This window comes from Varanus komodoensis, unplaced genomic scaffold (genome assembly GCF_004798865.1).
Source record: "Varanus komodoensis strain SLA01 unplaced genomic scaffold, ASM479886v1 scaffold41, whole genome shotgun sequence".
In the NCBI taxonomy this organism is placed as follows: Eukaryota; Metazoa; Chordata; class Lepidosauria; order Squamata; family Varanidae; genus Varanus; species Varanus komodoensis.
The window spans coordinates 4,334,020-4,357,898 of NW_025335954.1; the positions used below are offsets into that span (position 1 = coordinate 4,334,020).

The 23,879-nt window shown below is 43.7% G+C and overlaps 1 protein-coding gene across 3 annotated transcripts; it reads right to left on the reverse strand.

Moving 5' to 3' along the window:
• Positions 1-1,203: 1,203 nt before the first annotated feature.
• On the reverse strand, positions 1,204-23,821 carry LOC123029822 (protein mono-ADP-ribosyltransferase TIPARP-like). 3 transcript variants are annotated; one of them, XM_044443160.1, is made up of 7 exons: positions 23,739-23,821; positions 17,429-17,519; positions 11,266-11,604; positions 8,201-8,372; positions 4,704-4,891; positions 3,018-3,278; positions 1,204-2,462 (listed from the first exon to the last, which is right to left on the reverse strand). In XM_044443160.1, exons 2-7 carry the CDS (start codon positions 17,434-17,436, stop codon positions 2,036-2,038), a joined length of 1,395 nt encoding a protein of 464 aa, XP_044299095.1. In that variant the 5' UTR covers positions 17,437-17,519; positions 23,739-23,821; the 3' UTR covers positions 1,204-2,035. The 3 variants fall into 3 exon arrangements, with proteins under 3 accessions (XP_044299095.1, XP_044299096.1, XP_044299097.1); XM_044443161.1 differs by lacking the exon at positions 23,739-23,821 and adding an exon at positions 23,215-23,515; XM_044443162.1 differs by lacking the exon at positions 11,266-11,604.
• Positions 23,822-23,879: the final 58 nt, after the last annotated feature.

The window sequence follows — 23,879 nt, forward strand, 5'->3', positions numbered from 1 at the left end:
ATGCAGAGCAGAGAGGGCTTGAGGGGTGTCTACACTGTTAAGGGGAGCCATGGGCATCACAACATCATGTAGAATAACTGTTGGTAAGGGAATTCCAGAAGTGAGAACATTCTGGCAGTACTGCTAAGGTCTCAGAGGAGTTCACCTCTGAGAGGGTATCCTATGGCCTTCCAATACATGGCACAAAAATAAAACTGACACCATTTTTCCGGAAGATTCCATGGCAGCCGTGCCTTAAGAAGGAACATGAGGGATTCAGCTGTCTGGGGAATCTCCTGGCACAATGCTGGTCCCATGTGTGACACAATGGGCTTGGTTATTCAGCTGTGAGGGAGTTGTACTTTGTGCCACCTCTGAAGTGTGGCTGTTGGTTCAGTCATTCAGTGATCAGTCAGCAAACCAGCCAAACCCCATCCAGCAACACAAGGAACTGCAGCCTTAAGAGGACACAAGAAGCCAGAGCAGCACCTGGAAGGGCCCCAGTCTAACTGCCCCCACCACCATGGAGGCCACTCCCCATAGTCTGTGGGATATTATGAAACCAGCAGAGGAGGAGAGGAGGCAGCTGGCTGGGTCAGGAAGAAGCCTGTTGTTGAGTTATCAGCTCCTCACAATGCATCCGCCTTCCTAACTTCCTGTGCAACTGGCTGACAGGCTTCTGTGGCAGTTATTCCTGAGCCAGACGCTTCCCCTGCCACCAACAGTCGGGGTCCTCCAGAGACCCATCTAAATAGCCCCGCCATGTTATATCCAGGAGAGGACACTGTACCCTTCAGTGTCAGGCACCTTACAGCCACAAAAGGAAAATCCTGAAGGCTTAAGAACTTGAGAGTAAGTTCATGGAAAATAACTGAGATTTCCCTCCCATATGCTGGGATAGGAGTGAGCTGTATGACTTCTAAGTCCTTTCTTGCGTTGCCAGTGCTGGGCCCTCAGCATTTTAGAACTGCATGGAACTATGTCAGGGTGTGCCATCACTACACTCAGTGTGATGGGAAAAGTCACAGTAAACTTTTCTATTCAACTGAGAGTGAGTGTGGTGTAATGGTTGAGAGTGTGGGCCTGGGCCTCAGGTGATCTGGGTTCCAGTCCCTGCTCAGCCATGGAACCATCTAGTCGACTTTGAGCCTATCACAGACTCTCAGCCCAACCTACCTCACAGGGCTGTTGTTGTGAGGATAAGAATGAAAGCAGGAGGTGGAGAATGATTAAGCTGCTTTCAGTTCTTTAAAAGAAGAAAAAGGGTAGGATATGAAAACAAACTCAAAAGGCTACACAAAGCAAGTTAGGGTCTGGAGGGGCTAATCCTCCTTTATGTTTAATAATTGCTGGACACCATTGTCTCTTCCTATCTTTCTCCTGCATCGCATGGTGCAGAGCCCTTGAGGACTGCCAGTCGGGGATCTCCCTGAGGAGATTCCAAGATTACACCCACCCCTCACATGCTTGAAGACTTCCCCTCTAGAGTTGTTAGGGTTTAAAAAAAGCAGACAAACCAGCTCCTGCTTCTGTGCTTTTAACAGCAGATTGCTCTGCTAAACATTGGCCAGTGATAATGCTCATCTGTGTGTCAGGAAAAAGTCACGTGCTGTTTTTTTCAAGCTGCTGTTCAAAGCACAAAACTAGGGTGGCCAGTTGGAGATACTGCGAGGGTTTCTGCACCTTTTAAAGTTGTGAGGGAGAGGGAATTTCAGTAGATGAAGCATGACAAGCAACTTCAGCTGAAATTCCCTCTTTGGCATAGAAGCTGCAGGAACCCTCTCCTCGTTTCCATTGGGCCACCCTATCTCCTCTCCAGGAGCGAAATGTCATGCTGCTCACACACATGTATTCTTCCACATGGAGCATGGAAACCTGGGTGAGTAGACAGCCTTAAAGCAAAAATGCACCAGAGGTCAAAGAGGGGAGGATCCCCTCATCCCACATGCTGGGCTTGTGCTGCAGAGAAGACAAAAGCTCCCTAAAGAGTACCAGGTGCTGTTTGGAACACATGGATTGTTCTAGCAGCCAAGGGACATGGGAGCCATCTCTACAGTCATGCATCAATAGCTACAGTCATGTCCACTTTCTTGTAGCGAATGAGAAAGTAGGGATAGCATTGGCAGCTCTTGAAGATGACAAAAATGTCAGGATCGGTAGTGAAATCTGTGCACGAATCGTAAGAAACAGGAGGCCGCTTAAGCCCTGAATGGCCATTTGTCCAGTATCCTGTCAACACTTTGGTCAGAAACATGTGACACATTTCACCCTCGGTCATGGAGGCATAGCTGTGTGAGTAGGATGCATCCTTAGCAAAGTAAATTCCTTTGCCATAAACTGTACCATGCAACCCTGAGAAGCGGACATGAAAATTCTCTGTGCAGATACGCTTAATGCGGGCTGCTTCTGTGCCATGGAAAAGGTGCTTCTCCAAGGACATCTGGTCTTCCTCCGAGCGTTCCTGAGACATGCGCTCTTTTTGCCTAGTGGGAAATAGAAAAAAGAGACATGCAGGTGGTTTATTTTCACAGGTAAGGTAGATTACAAGCATTCCCTTTTCAATTTGCCATCCAAGAATTGAGGAGGTGCGTTTCAAGCCAGCCCAACAATTGTGCTAACTGGTGGGGGAGAAGTGCTTTCCTCTCCAGGTATCCCTGGGAAGAAACCAGGAAAAAAAGACCTCCCGCACTGGCCAATGGTGGAGTGCTGTTGACAAGTTCTGCCAGGTGCTAGAAAGACAATCTGCTTGTTGGCCTTGGGAGGGCAGCACCAAGTGACTTCTGCCCACTCCCACACACACCTGGAAGCTAGTGGTGACTCAGCTGGGCCACCGGAAGGGACAAGCTTCCTGGTACTGGTCTTGAAAGTCAGTGCCAGGCAGCTCATGCCACCCCCTCACCTGGCAGAGGCCTGGTTGGCTGAGTAGTGGCAGATAAGCCACCCCGAACAGCCCCTGGAAGCAGGGGCAACATCCTAAGGCATCCTCTTCAGTGGTTTAGCATGTTTTGTGAAGATGTCATACATACAACAGTTATCACCTCATGTATGCATGCCAGAGATGGTCATTCCGTATGCGGTAGATGGCCAGGATCAATGCTTGTTTCTCAGACAATGTGGAATGGAAGAGCTCTCTCACTTTCAGGCTGGCTATCTCTGACCAAGCCATTTCTTCCATTGTAAAGCCAACGTCACCTTGTGGTGGTGGGATCCAAACAGCAGGATAAGGCCCACAGTACAAATCTAGAGGGTTCTCTCCTCGGACAGCTTTAGCTTCACAGGATAAAGCAACTGACCTGGAACTGTAAAGAAGCAGGAACAGTTGAGCTTCCTGACAGAAGGTCTGCCCACATGCAGCCACCTGTATTTTAACCAATGGGGAACAGTAGCTGCTTGGGCACCACAGCACAGGGATTGCAGCACAGGGATAACACTCTTCTCACAACCCAAGGGCTTCCAGTGTTGAGGTAGCCAGGAGCAGGGCAAATTCAGGTGGTGGACAGGGCAAAAGAGAAGGACATGCCAAAATACGGACACATTGCAGCTGAAAGCTATTACTATTAACTGGTCAGTCCTAGAGGAGATCAACCCTGACTGCACTTTAGAAGGCCAGATACTGAAGATGAAACTCAAATACTTTGGCCACCTTATGAGAAGGAAGGACTCCCTGGAGAAGAGCCTAATGCTGGGAACAATAGATGGCAAAGGAAGAAGGGGACAGCAGAGCATAAGGTGGTTAGATGGAGTCACTGAAGCAGTGGGTATGAGCTTAAGTGGACTCTGGGGGATGGTAGAGGACAGGAAGGCCTGGAAGAATATTGCCCATGGGGTTGCGATGGGTTGGACACGACTTCGTGACTAACAACAACAACAACAACATTACTATTAAATTAAAGCTTAGAATAACCATTTCAATCTTTAGGGAAAGAGCACCGCAAGGACCAGAAAACCACCATTGATGGTACGAGAAATGGAGCAGGGCCGTCTAGGGAACTGGATCAGGGGTCCCCATTGGCTTAAAGTTCAATATCTCTACCATAACAGTTGTGTATAATTAGTGTATAGATACACCTCACACCCATGCACAGAGTGCCATGAGTAACTTGCACTAAGTATTAAACAAACCATAAGTGTTTGATTTCAACCTTCCTCTTTACTGAGAGTTCTGACCATCTCTTTTCTATGTCTCTTCCCAATTTCCATTTCATTTGGCTTTCTCCCTCTTAACTAACTTTCTGCTCGAACCTTCCTTTCTTGTTCCATCAACCAGCTATCACCTTGATACTCCAGTCTCCTGCCTCCAGTCTATGTCTTCCTTGCCCCACCTCTTCATAAGATCTATGGAACTCAGCCATTAGCAGTCATGTACCCTCTGCCTGTCTCATTTCACCTCTCCCATTGGAATGTGGCAGGGCCCCTTGTGGGCTTCCAGAAGGTTTTACTTACAATGCCTATTTTTTCCAATAAATATATTGTATGTATGAGCATCACCTCTTACCTTTCTACCCACTCCGAAATACACAGGGCTCTGTAATTCATAGCTGCTGAATCAAACATGCTCACACCTTGGAGGAGATGACAACTTTACCATGGGGAAGTGCAGCGGGGCTCCTGCCAAAATGCCTAGCTAGGTGCTCTCTCTCTATCCGATAATAAGCCCTGCACAGGCGCAGAGCCCATGTGTGTGATGCACAGACACCACAAAGAAGATCTGGTGCCAGACTCACCACAAATATCGCACGATAGATGTGCTGTAGCGCAAGACGGGTCGGTACTTGATCCTGCGGGTGAAGCCTGTCTTCACATTGCGCTGTGTCAGTCTTTTGATATTAACCTTGTAGTGACGATTGTGCAGAGAGAAGGTGTGCCTCTGCCTTTTCTGCTTAAAAGCAGCCACAAGGTCCTGTGCAATGGGCTGTGGAGAAAAACATCTAAAGTTCTTTCATCCTGAGATAACAAATATCTCCTCAACCCCTTTTTCCTCAAAATGCTTCCAGAGGAGGCATTTATCATACCATCAGCTTGCTTTGTTCATGGAGGTTTACCATCATCTTCCACTCATGAGTCTCTGGTGTTTTCTTACTGCTTCTTGCATCTATTTCCTTAATGCAGAAACCCCATTGAAGAGGGAAAGCATCACAGTGCTTTCTGATTGTGAGCAATACATGCCTTCCAGCCAGGTTCATACTCGTAAAACATGGCAAGTCACAGTACAGGTTGAATGTGCATTGTGACTGAACCATGGGTTTTTGTGTTGTGTGAACACAGCTGCACTAACAAACAATGATTTCTACATAGAAACAACCCATGAAGAGAACCTATGATTTGTTGTTAGGTTGTAAACTGTGAGTTGTTTGTAGAGCACTGTCAGGGTCTGTGGCCAGGACATGGGCAACCAGAGACAACACAAGACAAGAGCAACAGAAGTGCCACGACCAGGACAACAGAACTTCAGGAAAGTTAGAGTCCAAAAGCAGGTTTTAAGGGAAAGTCCAACTCGTAGTCATGGTACAGTCTGAGGTCAGGAACCAAAGGAATGCACGAAGGCAGATCAGATATATGGTCAGGATCTAGGCAAGGATTGAGAACCAGGAGAACCAATAGAGGTGCAGGTACCTTGGACAGGATAACAGGGTGGGAGACATGGCAAGACAAGGTAACAGGAATCAGATGCAGCAAGGGTCAGGCATGATGTAGGAGCTGAACTACAGCTCCCAGGAAGCCCTGTGTTACTGGGGCAACACAGCAAGGCATGATATAGGTCAGGCAAGGTGCAGGCACAACAGCAAACAGGCAAACCTGTGTTGCTGAGGCAACATAGCAAGGCAGGAGACAGCAGGAACCAGGAGCAGGAAAGGTCAGGGAGGATGCAGGCACAGCAGCAAACAGGAGGATCTGAGTTCCTAAGGCCACTTGTGGAAGGGAGTGCTTGCTCTTATATAGCTCTTCTTCCAGGACTCCCAGCTGGTGCTCGTTGGTAGATGGAGAGCTCCAGCAGGGCCCAGGACCAATCCTACAAATATGGTTGTGGTTGCTCTTGTTCTAACCACCAGAACAGCCCAGATCCTGACAACAACAAACCATGATCTGTTTGCACAGGTAGGTTCACACAACAACACATAGTTCTGTGACAATCCACACTCAATCCATACTCAACCCATTTTGTGGCTTGCTGTGTTGTGTGAACCAGATCATTGAATCAGTTCTTTATTCTCAGGGTTCTCTTGCATTATCTTAACCCAACACTTGAAGAAATTACCTCTTACCAGAGTTCCACCAATTTTGCCCCTCCCACTGGTCCTCATAAGCCACATGACTCTTGCTTAACTGCACTGAAATGGCACAATTAAGGGTGTTTCCAGTTGCAAACAGACCACTACCAATTAAGAGAGAGATTGTGTTGCTATTTTCCTTCCTTGCAGCTGAATAGACTTGCTGTGGTAAAAGAGTCAGGTGAAGAGGCAGAGAGGTATAGGAGGCTTACACCATCAGCCCCCTCCCCTCCCCCTCCCATTCTATGAATGGGACAGAAAAAGATCAAAGGATCAGAAAAAGATCTCTGGAACGACCTGATATCTGTGTTATTGTGCAGATTAGTTTAAAGAAGAACCTGAAGTCTGTACCCATGGCTTGTTATTGGGTTAAAACTCTGGGCAGTTTCTCCTGCAATAAGCTGAAGTGCCACAGGTTCAGATGCCTTGACGAATCACCCAAAGTTGATCACAAACCCGATGCAAAATGCATGGGATGAGTGGGTAGGGTGCATTGTGCTCACAGCTTCCCATGTGGCCTCAACTATGAATCATTTTACCCACAATCCATTGCTAGTTTGTGAACTGCGTCCATTCCACTTCTATGAGTGATTCTCTCAGCCATTATCTAGAGACTCTGAAGTAGCTGGTGCAGCAAGAGGCTCCGTCCAGATATTTATTTGTTATATATTTGTATCCTGCCTTTTTTTCTTTCAAAGAACTAAAGGTGGCTTACATAGTTCTCCTTCTCCCAATATTGTCCTCACAGCAACAACCCTGTAAGCTTGTCTCCAAGTCACCCAATGAGCTCCATGGATGAGCAGGAACGAGAACCCAGATTACCTGTACTCTTAACCACTACACCACACTGGCTCCCAGTGGGAAGTGAGATAGGAAATCTGAGCAACAAGAGCAGCAGGGTAGCATCCAGCTAACCAAAGGAAGATCCTTCCAGGATCAAGGGAGACAAATATGGGTGGTTCAGAATAGGTGGCCTGAGTAAACAAAGCAATGCAGAGCTGGGCACCAGGCTTACTCTCCTCAGTCAGGCTACAGAAAGATGATGGAGCGATCCTGGCAGGGAGGCCTTGAGTAGAAAGCAGGGTGGTGAGTCCCTTTTAGCCCTAAAATCAGTTCCAACAGAGATTTTGAGGGCTTCTTTCTAATAGTGGGTAATGTGAAAGACAAAAAGGTTAGGGCTCAAGATATTAGCATAGTTAATGGCAGTAAGAGCTTTCAACTAAAGCCTTACAAAACCAGCTGCTAATTGGAAGTGGTAAGTGGGCAGGAGGCACTGTGCTCACTCTTTCCCTTGTGCCCCCAACTGAGGTTAGGGGAGACATCACAAAATGATAGCTGGGGAAAAGGTGTGGTCCATTTAGGGAACTCTGGTGAACAGGATTGGGACCCCAAGAAAGACAGATTTGGCCTATAGGCCTGAGGTTCCCCAGTCCTGTTTTAAAGCAGAAAACATGCTCCTGAAATCCACCCAGGGAGCCTTATGGCTAATGAGGTGGGTAAAAAAAAATCAAACAAACAAGTCCGCAGGGACACATGACATCGCTTCTTGCTTTAAAGGTGCAAGAGGCTTGTTTTACTTTGTGGTGGTGCTATGGCAATTTCATTAGTTTAAGGGTACATTTCCAGGTGGATGGAATGGACCCCTAGAAATTACTGAACCACAACTGATAACTTTCACAGGTCATCAGATTACCTGCCAGAGCTTAATCTGACTGCCTACAGACCCAAACTCCTCTCACTCTGTCTATGGATTCTGGTCAGCAGACACCAGAACTCTGCCGTCAAGTCAGTGGGGTTTCTTGCTCCCTGCAGCTGGCTTTTGGTAACTTTTTGCTTGTTGAAGAGATCTGAAGGTCTCAAAAGCTTACACAGTTTTGGTGAACTTTGGGTTGACTTAATAATGGTATTACATTAATATGGGCATAGGAATTTATAGCTTTTGATCACCTTACCTCTTTGTATTCTTTCCAGTAACCTAGATCATACCAGTAAACTTTCCACTCTGCTGGAAAGTAACAATTGCATGTATGGTCACTGCTGTTGGATAGACGTCTTACTTGGTCATAAAATGGATTATCAGAGAGCATCATAGTATCCAAGTTTAGGAAATAGCAGCTGCCACTCCTGCAAAGCAAAGAGAAGGGAAGGACCTAAGTTTGTTAACTGATTGCAGGAGTGCAGAGAAAAGGTTAGCCTTCCTTATGTCTTTAATCTGAATGGTAAAAGACAGTAGGCGAAATTTTCCACAGCCTGGTGCCTACTCTTTTTTCCTATAGGTGCCAGGTGAAAATCTTTTTATTCACCATGCATCTTAATAACTGAAAGGTTTTTACTGCTGTGCTTCTCCCACAACTTAATTGTGGCCACTGTAGTTAGTCTACTGCTGTTCTGTTGGTTCTATGGATTGGTTTTAATGGTTTATTGCTGTTGTTGCTGGTAGTGCTTTGTTGTTATTGTTTTCTTTTAATTCTGTTAACTGTCCAGATACCCTTTTGGCTAGTGGGCAATATACAAGCATAATTTTAAAACGTATATAAGTATTATCGCCTACTAATATCTACAGATTCTGTTTAAGTATTCATTTACTTTGCTCTTCAAATCATTATTTTTCAGCACAGTTTACACCAAGCATGCTTCTGCACATACAGTTCCTAGCACTATGAGTCAAAGGGCTTTGTGGCTATTCCATCTTTCCTTCCATATTGCATATCTTTGCTGTAAGAAAGAAACTGGTACTGTGATACAGGAGAGTCCTGTGCAGAAATCAACAAAGGTGAGCCACATTCCCTATTTGAAGGAGGGTGATGGTGCAATAAAAGCCTTAAATCAGATTCATAAAACAATGCAAATACACAGCTCAGGATTCCATTCATCATTACACTCCCCCTGGATTTCATTCCTGCCCTTCCAGCATTCTGACAACAGAGTGTATTCAGTTCTCAAAGAACTATTTTGAGAGTCTTGTCCCACCCCCTGAGGGGATTCTTTCTAAATTTTCTTATACAGTACTTGGGTTGACCCAAGCCTGCTTACTTCTCACTTTTGGATGTGGATGGTGCCATTTTAGCTACACAAGGACGAGCAATTTGACCCTGAAGAAAGGGGTAAGTACTGTATAAGCATTAGAAGCAATTCCTGCCTTTTCTCCTCTTGTGAGGAATCCAAGGCATTTATAACCACAATAATTCAGTGAGGCAGGTTGGGCTGAGAGTCTGTGTATGGCCCAAAGTTACCCAGTGAGCTTTATGGCTCAGCTGGGACTAGAGCCCCAATCTCTCAAGTCCCCAGCCCAACACTCTAACCTCCTCATCACACTGGCTCTCTAACAGATGGTATAACAACATATTAAAAAAATCAACAGCAGCAGTTAAAATCATGGGTTTAACAGTTGTTTAAATGAAAATCAAAATGTTTCTTTATTATGCCTAAAATATAGCAGTTTGGGTGCTAGGTGAGCCCCCTTGGAAGGAGACTGATAATGACAGGGAGTGGGAGCCACTTGCACCTCCACTCATTCTGGCCTTTGGTTGCGATGACTCAGCAGGCTCACCCAGAGAACAGCCTCCAATAATGCTGGTGTAAGGGCAGGGTGATAGGGAGGTAACACATCCTTTGGCTACTTTGGGCCTAAGCTGCAGAAAGCTTTTAATACCTTTCAGAGGAGTAGTGGCATTAATTTATTGCAGTAAATAACAGCAAAGCGTCTTGTGGGATCTTGCCAACACATTTATTATAGCACAAGCTGTCATGGACAGCTACACGGCCTGGGATCACAGAATACCTCCCCCAACCACAATCTACATGGGCACTATGATCAAGATCAAGGACTGCCTCCAGTTGCCAAATCCAAGGGAGGTTTGGTTAGTGACAAGAAGGAGAAGAGCCTTTTCAGTGGTGGTTCCCTAGTTATGGAACAAATTCTCCCCTGAGGCCTACCTGGCACCAGCTTTTTCACTGCCAAGTTAAGACTGTATCACAGGGCATTTCATTAATTTACTCCTGTATTGGGGTTTTGTAAGCTGCTTAAACAAGTCTTATAATTTTACTTGTATAAGTTGTTGTAACTTGTGCTGTGTATTGTAAATTTGGTTATAAATTTTATATCCTAATCTTCTTACGATGTTTTAATACTGTTTGTATTTGATATTGTATTTTTATATGTGCTGTGAACTGCCCAAAGATCTTTGGTTATAGGGCAGTGTACAGATTATAAATAAATGAACATTAGCCTAATTCATCAGATGCATGAAATCCTACTAAGTTTCAGGTATATACATATAGTACATGCAGTAGCTAAGGAAACTAAACAGTGAGAAATATTTACATACAAGATTAGACAATGGCAATCTTTATTAACAGCAGCCATTCACAAATGAGTTGCTGCTGCTAACACAAACTTCCTGGAACTAGGATAGCCAATTAACACATGCAGTGTGAATTTTTAGAAAAACATACAAAAAGCCCTTTATCCTAATTCAGGCCTCAGAAGAGAATTGAACCTCTTGATTACTTTGACATAGTAATTTTCTTTGTTCCCCAACTGCCAGCATGTTCTAGGAGGTTCTCCCCTTTTTTTTTTTTTTTTTTTTATGCTGTTAACTGTAATGCAGATTTGTGTCCTGAGGGATTGGCCAGTTTGCCCTTATGTGGAATTGTGCCTGGAAATGGCACAAGACTGAAAGCAGTAAGCAAAGTGTCTTTCCTGGAATTGCTGAAAGTGTTTGAAGTACTATTTGCCTTGAACCTGTTTTGAAAATTTTGAAAGTACTTGTCAATTTCTAAAAAGAGGTGTCAGGACTCAAACCTATTCTGTAAACTACACCTTGTCACCTGAAGTCTGGCCCCATAACCCCAGATGTGAAGAAGGCCTCATGATCACTCAGCATCAGGGAAAGAAATATGCCCTTCTGTTTATTGCTTTACATTTTCTTGGGACTGAAAATAACATTCCAGAGCTGAGCATAGTTCTAGAACCCTTTCCCAGAAAGCTGGAAGGAGCAAGAAATGTAGTTCTCACCTGTCTTTTAGCTTCACTTTGGTGCATTTCTTGTTACAGTACAGTCTCTCCAAGTGCTGTTGAGCTAGAATACTGAAACTGAGCCACACGAGGTCCTTCCGGCGGCGCCACTGCCAGTGGTAGGGAAGGGGAGTGTGGTGGTGAGGACAACGTTCCTGCATGGTACAATATCCTAGCAGAAACCTGTCACAGATCAGCACTCCATTCTCTTGGTGTACATGATACAGCGGTAAGTTGTCTGCATCAGTTGGACGCAGTACTGTTATTCCCAACAAACAATCTTCCACAGTGTTGTGGCCTAACTCTGTGTCAGAGCATTTGGCCTTTTCTGCCATGAAGCTGTAATCCAAAAAATCCAGAGTCTGAAGGGTGAACAGCTAAAGAGTTCAAACCAGGCTTCACACTAGAGCGGCCTATCTTATTTCAGAGAAATCCCATTCAATTTTTTTGAAGCCAGAACTGTTCAAAGTGTGTCAAAATCAGCTTCCTCTTTCAAGTGCTTCTATGTAGAAGGCGTGTTTCTACATATTTGGGAAGCTAGTTTTATTTTCAGTTTTAACACTGTTTGCACAAGGAGGTACTGTCATCCTATTAAAACCCTACTATGCATCTAAACAGTTTTAATTCCTGTCTTTGAATTGGTTCTGTAGCTTCAGTAACTTGACACACAGAAATTTAGCAGGTTCAGCTGAAGAACTTTGTAGGGATCACAGCTTAAATCCAAGGTTGCACAAGTGGACTTCCCTGTGCTGTACCTTCAGTTTCTTCTGAACCTTCCAAATCTGCTCCAGAGAGACTCCCAACTCTCCTGAGCAGATTGGGAGCTGATGGGAAAACCATTTCCCCAGCAGTTTCCATTCCAATGGTGAATGGCAAGGACTGAATACATACTATTCTTTTATTATTATTTTTTCTTTTGAAAAGCAAAAATGAAAGAGGTCTCCTCATTCATTTCTCTACAGACAGTGAAGGGTGTGAATTCTGTGCAGGATCCTAAGGTAGCTGGTAGCTCTCCATGCCATTGTGCCCCCTCCCTCTTAACTTAGCAAGGTGTCTACAACAATATTCTGCTGTGAAAAGGATCATCCCATTTTTTTCAGTTCTTGGACTGTGCATGCTCCAAGATGGAAGGCTCCCAGCACTATCCTTTAGAAGACATTGTAGAACCATTCTATTTCCCTCTTTAACTGATTTTCTGTGGGAAAAATAAAGACAAAAGATGTTTCAGGAAAACCAGGGGTGGGGTGGGGTAGGAAGAAAGGGTGATTATTTTTTTTTGACACCCTGGGGATTTCCACAAATGAGAAATTTGGAAGCACCTTGGGAGACTTCATTTGTACATAATGCACATTCCTGACAAGCAACAGGTTTGCCAGAAGGAATGGGTACTTGCTCTGTGTAGTTTCCTTCTTATTAGTTACTCATTTGTGGAGAAAGAAGGTATATTCCTGCCCTTTTAGAGAAAAAATAGCAATCAAAAACACTAATCCAAGCAACTGAATAACTCAAAACTTCACAAAAACAGGAAACATCATTTCAGTAATTTAGGAGTTATGATTTGTGGCCCACTAGGGATTAGGGTTAGTTCTGTCATGGTACAAGTATATCCTGTGAGAAGCCTACTGTTAGAAAGAAACAGAATAGCAATCACATGTAATTTCCAGCAATGACAGTAGGAATGGCGGGCACACAGTTTGTTGCTGCTGCTTTGTTTTACTGGCCCTAATCATATCCATTTTATTAAGGGGTTGACAACCTTAGCTCCCAACCTTGTTTCAAGAGGCTCTGAACATAATTACAAGAGCCATCTGCAAGTGATCAGTTCATGCAATAATGATCTGTTCTTTCCTGTGCTGGCCAGGGGAGGGACAGAGGAGTTGGCAAAAAGTGAGTGATCTTACCATGTTTGGTTCTGGCTTGGCATGAAGCCCCCTGACAGATTATCATGGAAGGAACACAGCTCTCCACTTAACACACACACACGTGTCCTGTCCCTGCTTTAACTGCAGCCTGATGCACTGAATAGGAATTGGTGGAATTTGCCCAGGCCAAAGGGAAGTGGTGCAAAAATTTGGATGTGTCAGATTGCTCTTAAAAGGCAAAGGAGAAGGGGGTTCATCCATCTTCTTTCCCCTCATGCTATGGGCATAATGACTTTGATTTTACCTCACAGCAGGTGAAGGAAGTGAGCATAAAAATGTGGGTGGGGAAAAGAACTGGTTTAATCCTGATTCAGTGCCTTGAAGTATTTAACTGTCCTGACTTTTCACATCTGTTGGCATCTGTTTACCAGAGGTTACATTTGTGCCTACATTGTGAACCCATCTTGCTCCCAATGTAGCCATCAGCAAAATATTTCACTTCACCACCACTCACACTACTGTTTTCAGGGGACATTATTGTTGGCATTCTGGAGATATTTTTAAGAAATTGTTTGTTAGAGTAGGGATGGGTAACTTGTGGCCCTCCACAATTTTGGCCTTCAAATCCCACCAGTCCTCCCATTGGTCAGGCTGACTAGGACTGATCAGAGCTGTAGGCCAGAACATCTGGAGAGCCACAAGTTGCCTACCCCTGTGCTAGAATGTTAGGTTTCACAGCTGCTACCCCCTATGACAGCTCCCCACAACCATTACAGCTCTAAGCAAAGGGCATATAAACACATACTTATGAGTGTGCAACCTTCTATTTCATGTAAGAATGGTTTCGAACCATTCAGAACATACTGTAGGACAATCAGGTATAGCTTTAACTGAAATAACACGTATGTTCTTTGCTTTGAAACTAAAGCAGTAGGAGACACTATGACAAAAAACTAATGCCAGAAAACTGTTTTATGCTATTGCTAGTTTTTTTAGTCTAGAATTTTTTATTCTTTGTTCATTTGCTTTTACAGACAATTCATGGCTACCCTGTTGCATTCTAGTGTTTTCCATGTTGTCTTCCCATCTTTTCCTGATTTTGTTCCCCCCACAAAATGCAATTGTAGTACCAGGTGCACTTCATAGCTATTGTGACTTTAATTAGAAGTTTCCTCCTTTGGCAAGATAATATCTTCTACATTACTGATGAATAACCAAGGATTTGTCTGTTCATCCATTCTGGTTTCCCATTTTTATTATTGGTTTCTGCTATTTTAAAGCAAGAGGGTGTTTTTCACAATGAAAGAAAACATAATGACGAGAGGAAACAAGTAATAAGGAATCACTCTCATTGCAAGGGACAGGAATTACAAATGCAAGAGGTAATTAAGTTGCCCTTAATCAAGCAAGAGTAGTTGTGTAAACAAGAGGCTATTCCAGGTAGAAATGTTGGCTTGAGGAAGAAGATTCTAATTAAAGCTGCAGAAGGCTTCTGCTGAAATGCACTTTTTCTGAGAAGACATAACTGAAGGATCTTAGTCATAGAGAGAGTCATGGCTAGATAATGTAGGTCTATATTATTAAAAATCAGGAAGCTGAGAGTAGGAATAAATAGACAATTTTCACAATGAAGGAAATAATGTGGAGTCCCTCAAAGATTTGTATCAGGTGGTCTTGGTGCTTTTTAAATTCTTGGCAATTGTGGGGAGCAGAGAAGTGGCCAAGGTTGCAGATAAGAACAAATTATTCAGGGTGGTAAAAACAAAATCAGACTACAAAAAGTTCCAAAAGGGGAGTAAAAAAGCTAATGTATATAAATGCAATGTAACATACATCGAGATAAAATCTCCTGCTTTTACATATGTGGTGACTGATGTGAAGTAGCGGTGAGTGACCGGAAGAAAGATATTGTGGTCATGGTGGTAACATGTAAAGGAAAAGAAAATGTTAACTTGCTTTGTGGCTGCTACAAGAGAGAGCAATTCTATGCTATGCTAAGTAAAACTGCCAATATTATAAAACCTTTATACAAATCTGAGGTGAGACTCCATTTGGAATAGTTTGTACAGGAAGGGTGCATAAGTCAGGCTGAAGATCTTAATCTGGCTTCCTGATATTTTCCAGAAAGCCATGCCATCTTCCGCCAGCCTCAGTTTTCCTTTCAACATCAACCTTTTGGTGTGTTCCCAGCTTTTGCACAGTTTTTCCCAATTCCAAAGGGTAGAAATGCCTTATCTGAGGCTTAGTGACTGGCAGCAAGAGTTTTAACTTAAAATATGCTTGGGGGCTGCCCTTTGCCTTTGGTCCCACCTACTACCTGACTGCAGCCCTGGAGAACATCTCTGATATGGAATTCATAGAGTTTCTGCAGCCCTGGTGTCATTTTTGTTGCTGCATCTCAAAAAGGATAGTACAGTGCTGGGAAAGGTGCAGGAAGAAACATCTTTAGTACAGTATTTTCCATCACCCTGTTTACTTGGAATTACCCCTGGAGCTACCAGATGTTTTAATGAGGCTTGTGTCTTTCAAGCACAAGGCAGATCAACACTTTGCATGGAATGTCATATAATTCCAAAAGCATGGGTCTTTCCACTGTGTAGAAAGTATGGGAAACACCACCAGCTAATAATGACTGTATGTGGGAGGAACAAGCATATTGTCTAGAATATTTTGCAACAGAACCTACTGAACTTTTCTCCATTTTGCAATCCAGTGATACTGTTGGCAAAGCCACAAGTCCTAGCTTGCACTTGGGCCCAGTGACTTCTCCCCACTCCACATCCTCTTTCTTCAAAGATGACCAACTACACAGGTGGCTACAGTACTGTACATTTCTTATCAAAGTTTTGGTCAGATTGGCTAACCCAATTATTTCTAATAATCTAAACAAAGTTCCTCCCAAACTGTAGCATACCTGTTTTTTCTTAGACATCCCCTTGAGTTTTGTTTTTACAGTGCTGGAAATCTGAGACCCTTCACAGCAATTGCAGACATTTAGGTTGACCAGGTATGAAAGAAGACAGAGTTTCTGCACCTTTAGTGCAGAAACAGGAGAAGGAATTTCAGCAACAGAACCTTGTATGGCAATTATTAAGGATGTAGGAGCTTTGTGTTCTTTTGCACATAACCATCCTAAGCATAAGCTATTCTGATGTGAACTCTAATGCGGTGTTTTTGCTCTGCAGTTTGGAAGTAAACAATAAAAAATAAATACAAAACAATAATTTGGGCATCTTAAGGACTAATCGACTTATAAGGACATACATACTTGTAGACTAGAGCCCAAATGATAATGTAGGGAAGCACACGTCATAATAAATCAGCTGGTCTTTAATATGCCACAAGTTTGTTTTGACAGGCAAAACAGATATGCTCATCTGAAGCCCTACCTCTCTCCATTACATGGCTGACATTGTACTGCTGCCTCTTTTAAAATGGAGTGTCTGTGCTAGAAGTTTCTGGAGCTGGAACTTCTTACAAGTTAAGGGCAGCCAATAGTAAGATTGACAAGCCATTTGTCAGTTTCATTTAATTACTTTGTCTTGAAACTCAAGCAGAACTGCCAAGTATGAAGAGAAGAAAGCTTACAGTATAGAGAGCCAGGCTACTTTCAACATGAAAGTGACAAGCATTTTCCCCCTTCATCTTTGTGGGGATTCCTTTTTACTTTCAATGCAAAACTGCACTAAATGTGATGAGACTTTTGTCATTTTGTTGTGGTTTTTCTTTCCATGAGTGGAAAACACAATAGGAACAGGAGCTCTTGGAGTTGGAATTCCCCTCCTCAAATATACGTGTTGGCTGTTAAGGAGGAATTGACTTTTCCCTTCAAGGAAAAGCAACAGGAGCAATGATAAGCAAGAGGAAGGGAGGGACAAATGCTTCTGCACAACATATCATACAAATGTCAACAGGAATTTTTCCAGAGAAAGGGGTAGGAAACTTATGGCCTCATCCAATTGTACAGTTCTTTAACTGTAAGTCACGTGTGTAGTATGTGCTATTATAGTGCTCCAATGCATTTTCTTTGTGCCATATTATATGACATTTAGAAGTCAACACAGAATGGCAGAAAATCATGGGCATTTGACAGCAATAATGTTAGAAGGGTATGGACCCTTGGTCTAATCCATTATGATTATTTTTATGTGCTTAAGAGGCATCATGAATTCAAATTAGATTTTATTTGTAGTGAAGGATATAAGAAAAACCAAACATAAGTTGGAAAAAAAGATACACAAATACAGAAAAGTAGTATTAAGGATGTCATACTGGAAATTTTGCAGCATCATGGGACTTACCTTAGCATTGGAAAGTGAGTTGTCCTAGAATGATTTCATTCATTTAGAAAACATTGGTGGACACTCTAGCAGTGTAATCTGTTGAGAATGTCTGATGGGAAGAGGAAAAAAAATGAGTAAGGTTGTTTAGGCTTTAAACTTTTATGGGTGCCTGGGCTAGCCACTTTCATATTGTTATTAGCCACTTTTTACATCAGCGTAATACAGCACTTGCATGGCTTGAGTTTTGAACTACTTTTGGAATTGGATACATTTTCCCTGGAACAGCACATTTTGTGTATGCTTGCACATTTTCTATGTGCAAACCTTCATCCACCAAAAAAAATCTAACATTGATTAGAACCAACAAAAAATTACACACAGTTTTGCATGCTTTTGAGTTCTGTGAACCCTTTCATCAGACCAAGTGGTACGGAAACAAGGGGATGGAAGTAGAAACAAAATCTACACTTTTGGCCAGTGTTATGTTCATGAGTTTTGCATTTTAGACAGACATAGTCTCCAAATGGAGGTCTGCAGTCTAAATAAAATAGTCTATGGTAACAGTAACATGACAGGAAAATTAGATGAGGTCAAAATGTGGCCTCAATTGACTTTTTACCTAACATACTACCTAAAATTACTCTTAGAGTTTGGTAATATGAAGACTGTCATATTTCTCAGTACATCTGATTTATGTTACTTCAGGAACCTGTCTGCTTCATGAAAGGCAAAAGGCTAGTTACAGCTAGCTTTAGTGTTCTCAGAAATGGAGATTAGCCGCTGCTCTTCCTTTCCAAAATGAATTTCTGGGCATCTTTTGATACCTGCAACAGCTACCACTGACTAATTTAGTCTGGAAATCTCCCTTTTGGGATCTGTCTTTTTTCTCAGTACCTGGGGTCCAGACAATTACTTTCTACCTAAAGCTAAAACTCTCATTCCTTTTCCTGGGTTCTTTTGTTGTTGTTGTTAGTCGCGAAGTCGCATCCAACCCATTGCTATCCCATGGACAACACTCCTCCAGGCCTTCCTGTCTTTCACTATCCCCCGGAGTCCACTTGAGCTCACACCGACTGCTTCAGTGACTCCATCTATCCACCTCATCCTCTGCTGCCCCCTTCTTTTGCTGTCAATTGTTCCCAGCATTAGGGTCTTCTCCAGTGAGTCCTTCCTTCTCATTAGGTGGCCAAAATATTTGAAGTTCATCTTCAGTATCTGGCCTTCTAAAGAGCAGTCAGGGTTGATATCCTCTAAGACTGACTGGTTTGATCTCCTTGCAGTCCAAGGGACTTGCAGAAGTCTTCTCCAGCACCACAATTCGAAGGCCTCAATTCTTTGGTGCTCAGCCTTCCTTATGGTCCAGCTTTCACACCCATACATTGCAACTGGGAAAACCATAGCCTTGACTATATGCACTTTTGTTGGCAGGGTGATGTCTCTGCTTCTTAGTATGCTGTCTAGATTTGTTATAGCTTTCCTCCCAAGGAGCAAGCGTCTTTTAATTTCTTGGCTGCAGTCACTGTCTGCAGTGATCATGGAGCCCAAGAAAATGAAATTTGTCACTACCTCCATTTCTTCCCCATCTATTTGCCAGGAAGTGAGAGGACCGGATGCCATGACCTTAGTTTTCTTAATGTTGAGTTTCAAGCCAACTTTTGCGCTCTCCTCCTTCACCCGCATCAAGAGACTCTTTAGTTCCTCTTCACTTTCTGCCATTAGAGTGGTATCATCTGCATATCTGAGGTTGTTGATATTTCTCCCAGCAATCTTAATTCCAACTTGTGGTTCCTCTAGGCCCGCCTTTCTCATGATGTGCTCTGCATATAAGTTAAATAGGCAGGGTGACAGTATACATCCTTGCTGAAAACCAATCAGTGGCTCCATGCCCAGTTCTCACTGTTGCTTCTTGACCTGCATATAGGTTTCTCAAGAGACAAATAAGATGGTCAGGTACTCCCATCTCTTTAAGAACTTGCCACAATTTGTTGTGATCCACACAATCAAAGGCTTTAGCATAGTCAATGAAGCAGAAGCAGATGTTTTTCTGGAACTCCCTAGCTTTCTCCATGATGCAGCATATGTTGGCAATATGATCTCTAGTTCCTCTGCCTCTTTGAAACCCTGCCTTTTACCCCTGCATAATGAGCACAGTTAATATTGGGCATGGGGGTGACCTACTCAGCCCACGGCCCACTCCTAGGCTTTGCTTGCCAGCTAACACACAAGAAACACAGGGCTCATTATTAACAATAATGTGCTACCTCGGTTCACGAACTTAATTTGTTCCATGATCCTGGTCGCAAACAGAATCAAATTTCCCCATAACATTCAATGCAATAAGGTTAATCCCATTCTGAACCATAAGTAATTTAAAAAAAAAAACACAAAAAAATGAGCCACCTCCCCAGGCTGCGGGCCAAGCTATGGCTGCCTTGCTGAGCCCGGGGGCAGATGGGCCTAGGGGGAGTGGGAGCGGAGCCGTGGCTCCCATGCCTCTGCCGCGGCCTTCTCAGGGCAAGCCGCCACTGTTGAGCAGCTGCCATGCTTCTTCCCCCTGCGGTGGGAAGAGGTGGGAGGTGCCCCACTTGGCCGGCCACGGTCCCATCCCTCGCCTCAGTCCACGGAAAGCAGCCATTACCTCCCTCCTCGCAACCCTCTCCCAGCCAATTACCTCCCTCCTTGCAGCCCTCTCCTGGCCGGGAGAGCCGCCCTGCACCTGCCTCTCCAGCCTCATGCTCCCGCTCCCCCTCCTGGAGCTGGCGAGTGCCTGTGAGGGGACCTTCCTCTGGCTCGGAAGTGGGGCCACGATGAAAAGTTAGGAAGGCCTCGACCAAGGTAAGTGCGCCCTCATGGCTCCCCCTCGTGTTGTGCTTTCCCTTTCGGCGGGCGGCACGGCATCATCTTGGGCTTCTGCTGCAGTCGGAGCGAGCAGAGCAAACCTTCTCTGAAGCGCCTGGTGGGACTCCAAAGCCTACCAGATTGGCAGCGCAGGAGCCATACTCCCGGGCAAAGCAGGGATAGGATATCTCAAGAAAGCTGCGGGAAGTGCTGTGGGGAAGCACCTGTAATATCCTAAAATGGGAGAGAAAGTGTTTGCAGGGACTTGGGAAACACCTTTCTGGCCCGGTGGCTTGGGAAGTCGATTTTCTTCCTCGGCAACTGCCCGGAATGCTCTTGTGAAGAGGGGCTAACATTTTCTTAACACTCCCAAAGGTATAATCATATATGAAAAGTTACAGCAGTCAATATAATCTGCTGAATCCACAATGTGTGGTATTTCTAAATTGTTACATTTTCATATTATAGCTGTTAGCCAGTATAAGTTCTGATCTTTGGCATCCACCTAGTAGTGTACAGGAATGCACGAAAATGTTCCTATTAGTAAGACTGAGTGCAAAAATATAGGATATTTTAGCCTTTAGGAAAAAAAAAAAACCCCCACAAAAATATGAAACAAAGTACAGTATAGTATGAAGAGAGAGAACACTAACCTTGCTTGAGGTGACTTCTGGCATGGAGGACAGGAAGGTGGGTGGGGAGGAGGTTATTGTTTGGAGTGTTTGGGCGAGGAAGATGGCCGTGTTTGTGTTCATCACCTGATGCGGAGTTTGCAAACGAAAGCAAAATTTTGCCGAACTTTCAGTTTGTGAGTCAAATTGTTCGAGAACAGAAGCGTTCGTGAACTGAGGTATTACTGTATATGAGACAACAGTAACTTTTGAGGATTGCATGTCTCCTTAATGCCAAGGCCTGCACTAAAAGAGAAGCACCACCCAGGTCTCCTGCAAGAATGAAAACATTCATATTTCTTATAAAGCTGTATATCCACCCATCCCAATAAGCCTATCTCAGCCTTAATACATTGGTACCTTGGCTCATGAACACCTCAGTTCATGACCAAATTGGGTCACAAACAGAAATTTCAGAAAAATTTTGCCTCAGGTTGCGAACTTCGCCTCGGGTGACAATCACGATCGCGCCTGTCTTCCCTACACGAACGTGACTGCGGTCCTGCTCGGGGGGTGGGGGGAGATGGCTGTGATCGCACCCATCTTCCCTTCCCGAGCACGACCATGATTGCGCCGGTCTACGGCTGCGATCACAGTCGTGCTCGTGCAGGGAAGACAGGCACAATCATGGTCATGCGCGGAGGTGGAGTAGATGGCTGCAATCTTTGTTGTTCTTTGTCACTTTGTTTCAAATTTTTGTGATTTAAAAAAAATGGTTACAGAACAGATTAACCTTATTTACATTATGGGGAAATTTGACTTGGCTCATGACCAATTTGGGTCGCAAACAGAGTCGTGGAATGGATTAAGTTTGTGAGCCAAGGTGCCACTGCAAATTGTACTGCTGCTATGATCAACTCCACAGGACCACTCCACCCTGCATTTACCTCAAACAACCAAAACACTAGGAAATTGGATAACAACAATTGGGCTACTTTTGAGGGCCAGCATAACCTTCTTTTAGTTTCTGCTCTGCCTCCTGTAGAGTAGCTACAATCCTGAAGAATGATACCTGCATGCATTGTCAGGGTCATTATTAAATGACCTTTACAAACTCAGGAAAAGGCATAGTGAGGCCCAAGTTAGAAAGTTCATGAATTCCACTTTTTACTCCCACCTTTTCCTTTTGGGTAGATAAACTACTGTCCAATCTGAGTGACACTAAAATCCTGGTTTTTTGATTTGGTTTTTGGAGGCACCAATCACATCCCACTAGGAAAGACCCTCCAAAACACTACAATGTGCCAGGAAATTGTTTCTGCAAAGGGTGGATATGTCAAACATCACTATGACTTTCTTTATTGGTTAAAAACCCTGACAGGGAGTAGTAGGCTATTTCTCCTTACAAACAAATGTGTAGAATATTTTTTTGCTTCATATATCAGGTTCCACAAGGGTCATTGACTGTTTTTACTAGTTTTAAATGAAAGTTAGAAATCTGAGGACTCTCTCTCCTTCATAGGTGTGTAAGTGCCTCTTCCCTTCCCCCTTTCTGAGGATACCTTTTAAGGTCAGCTCCTCCAGCATAGCTACCTCTTCTGAAGAATGTGAACCAAACCATGGAGACAAAAAGTTAACACTGAATTACACTTGTGCTAAGAATCTTTTCTCGTCACTATTTTTTCAAAGGAATTGCCTGAAAACATGCTATTTCCAGGAATCCAGTAGTATCAGAAGCAGTTGTAAGTACTTTCCTCTGAAGTTAATAACATCTGCCCTCTGGTGGTAACTTCCGGTGGAGACCCCTCACAATTGCTCCTGGGGAGTACGAAGACCAGGCTGTCTTCCAAGGCTTAGTTTCAGATTTAAAGGTTAAGGAGGATGATCGGGTTTACTTGGCAATCACATAAGACAGAAGGAAAGAAAACCCTGTGTGAGTGCGTGCGATCTAACAGAGATTTTAGAACATTTTCACTACAGCCCAAAAAGTGTCTTCAAGACCAGTTCTTATTTTTTTTGGTGCATGAATGTTTTCCCTGCAGGACAGAAATTGAATCGAGCTTTTAAAAAATGTTATTTGAATCTTATCTAGCCAATCTAAGTTTTTTTTACAAAATGAAGAAATGCCAAACATGCTTTGGCTATCATTTGTGAAGATATGTCGTGCCTGGCTGAAATCCAAGACTTCTTTATTTAGAGCAAACACCACCTGATCGGCACAGGATGTCCATATTTCTTTGAATTCAGAGAGTTCAGGGTACCCCTTTAGGACTGCAATGCATGACTGCAAAGCACAATCTCTTAGTTCAACAAACGTTCATTTTCCTTTGGAAAATTTGCAACCGACAAACTCACCATGTGTGTGCCCATACATGCAGTCCACGGATGGGATGCAGTCCACGAAACCGTATGTCATGTAATATATGTTACCCTTTACGCTGCCACAAGACTCATCGTTTTTGATACAACAAGCTAATAGAACTTCTTGATGTTTTCTCTGTTTCCCCTCCTTCCTTGTTACTCCCAGTCCGCAGTAAGTTTAGAAGCTTGCTTATGACTTCATCCAGTTCTTCCTAATATAGATATTACGATAGAGCTACCAATAGGATGATACAGAAAATACCATTACTACTAGAATCACTATAGCAACAATTTAGCCATCAGTCACTCAGTCTCCACCTTAGCCAATACCCTCAAGAAACGGGGTTCTCTGTCTCTGAGTGTGTGTTTTAGCACAGTTAACCTTTTCCTTATTTGCAGGCAAAGGCTCACACTTTTCCGGTCATGTGATTTTGGCTAGCCCAATCATCATCTGAAACGTAAACAGCCTTCCAGCTTCCCTGTTCAACCATGGAAACTATCATTTTTCCGATGCCTACCTTCCTAGGATTCGGGCTATGGAGAGTGACTGACAGTCTTATTTTCGAATCACAGGCAGAGGCTGAGTTTCAAGGTGAGTCACGCCTTCTCACTGGAAGCTCGCCTTACTTGAAAGAGGTAGCAAGGCGTTTCTGGCAGGT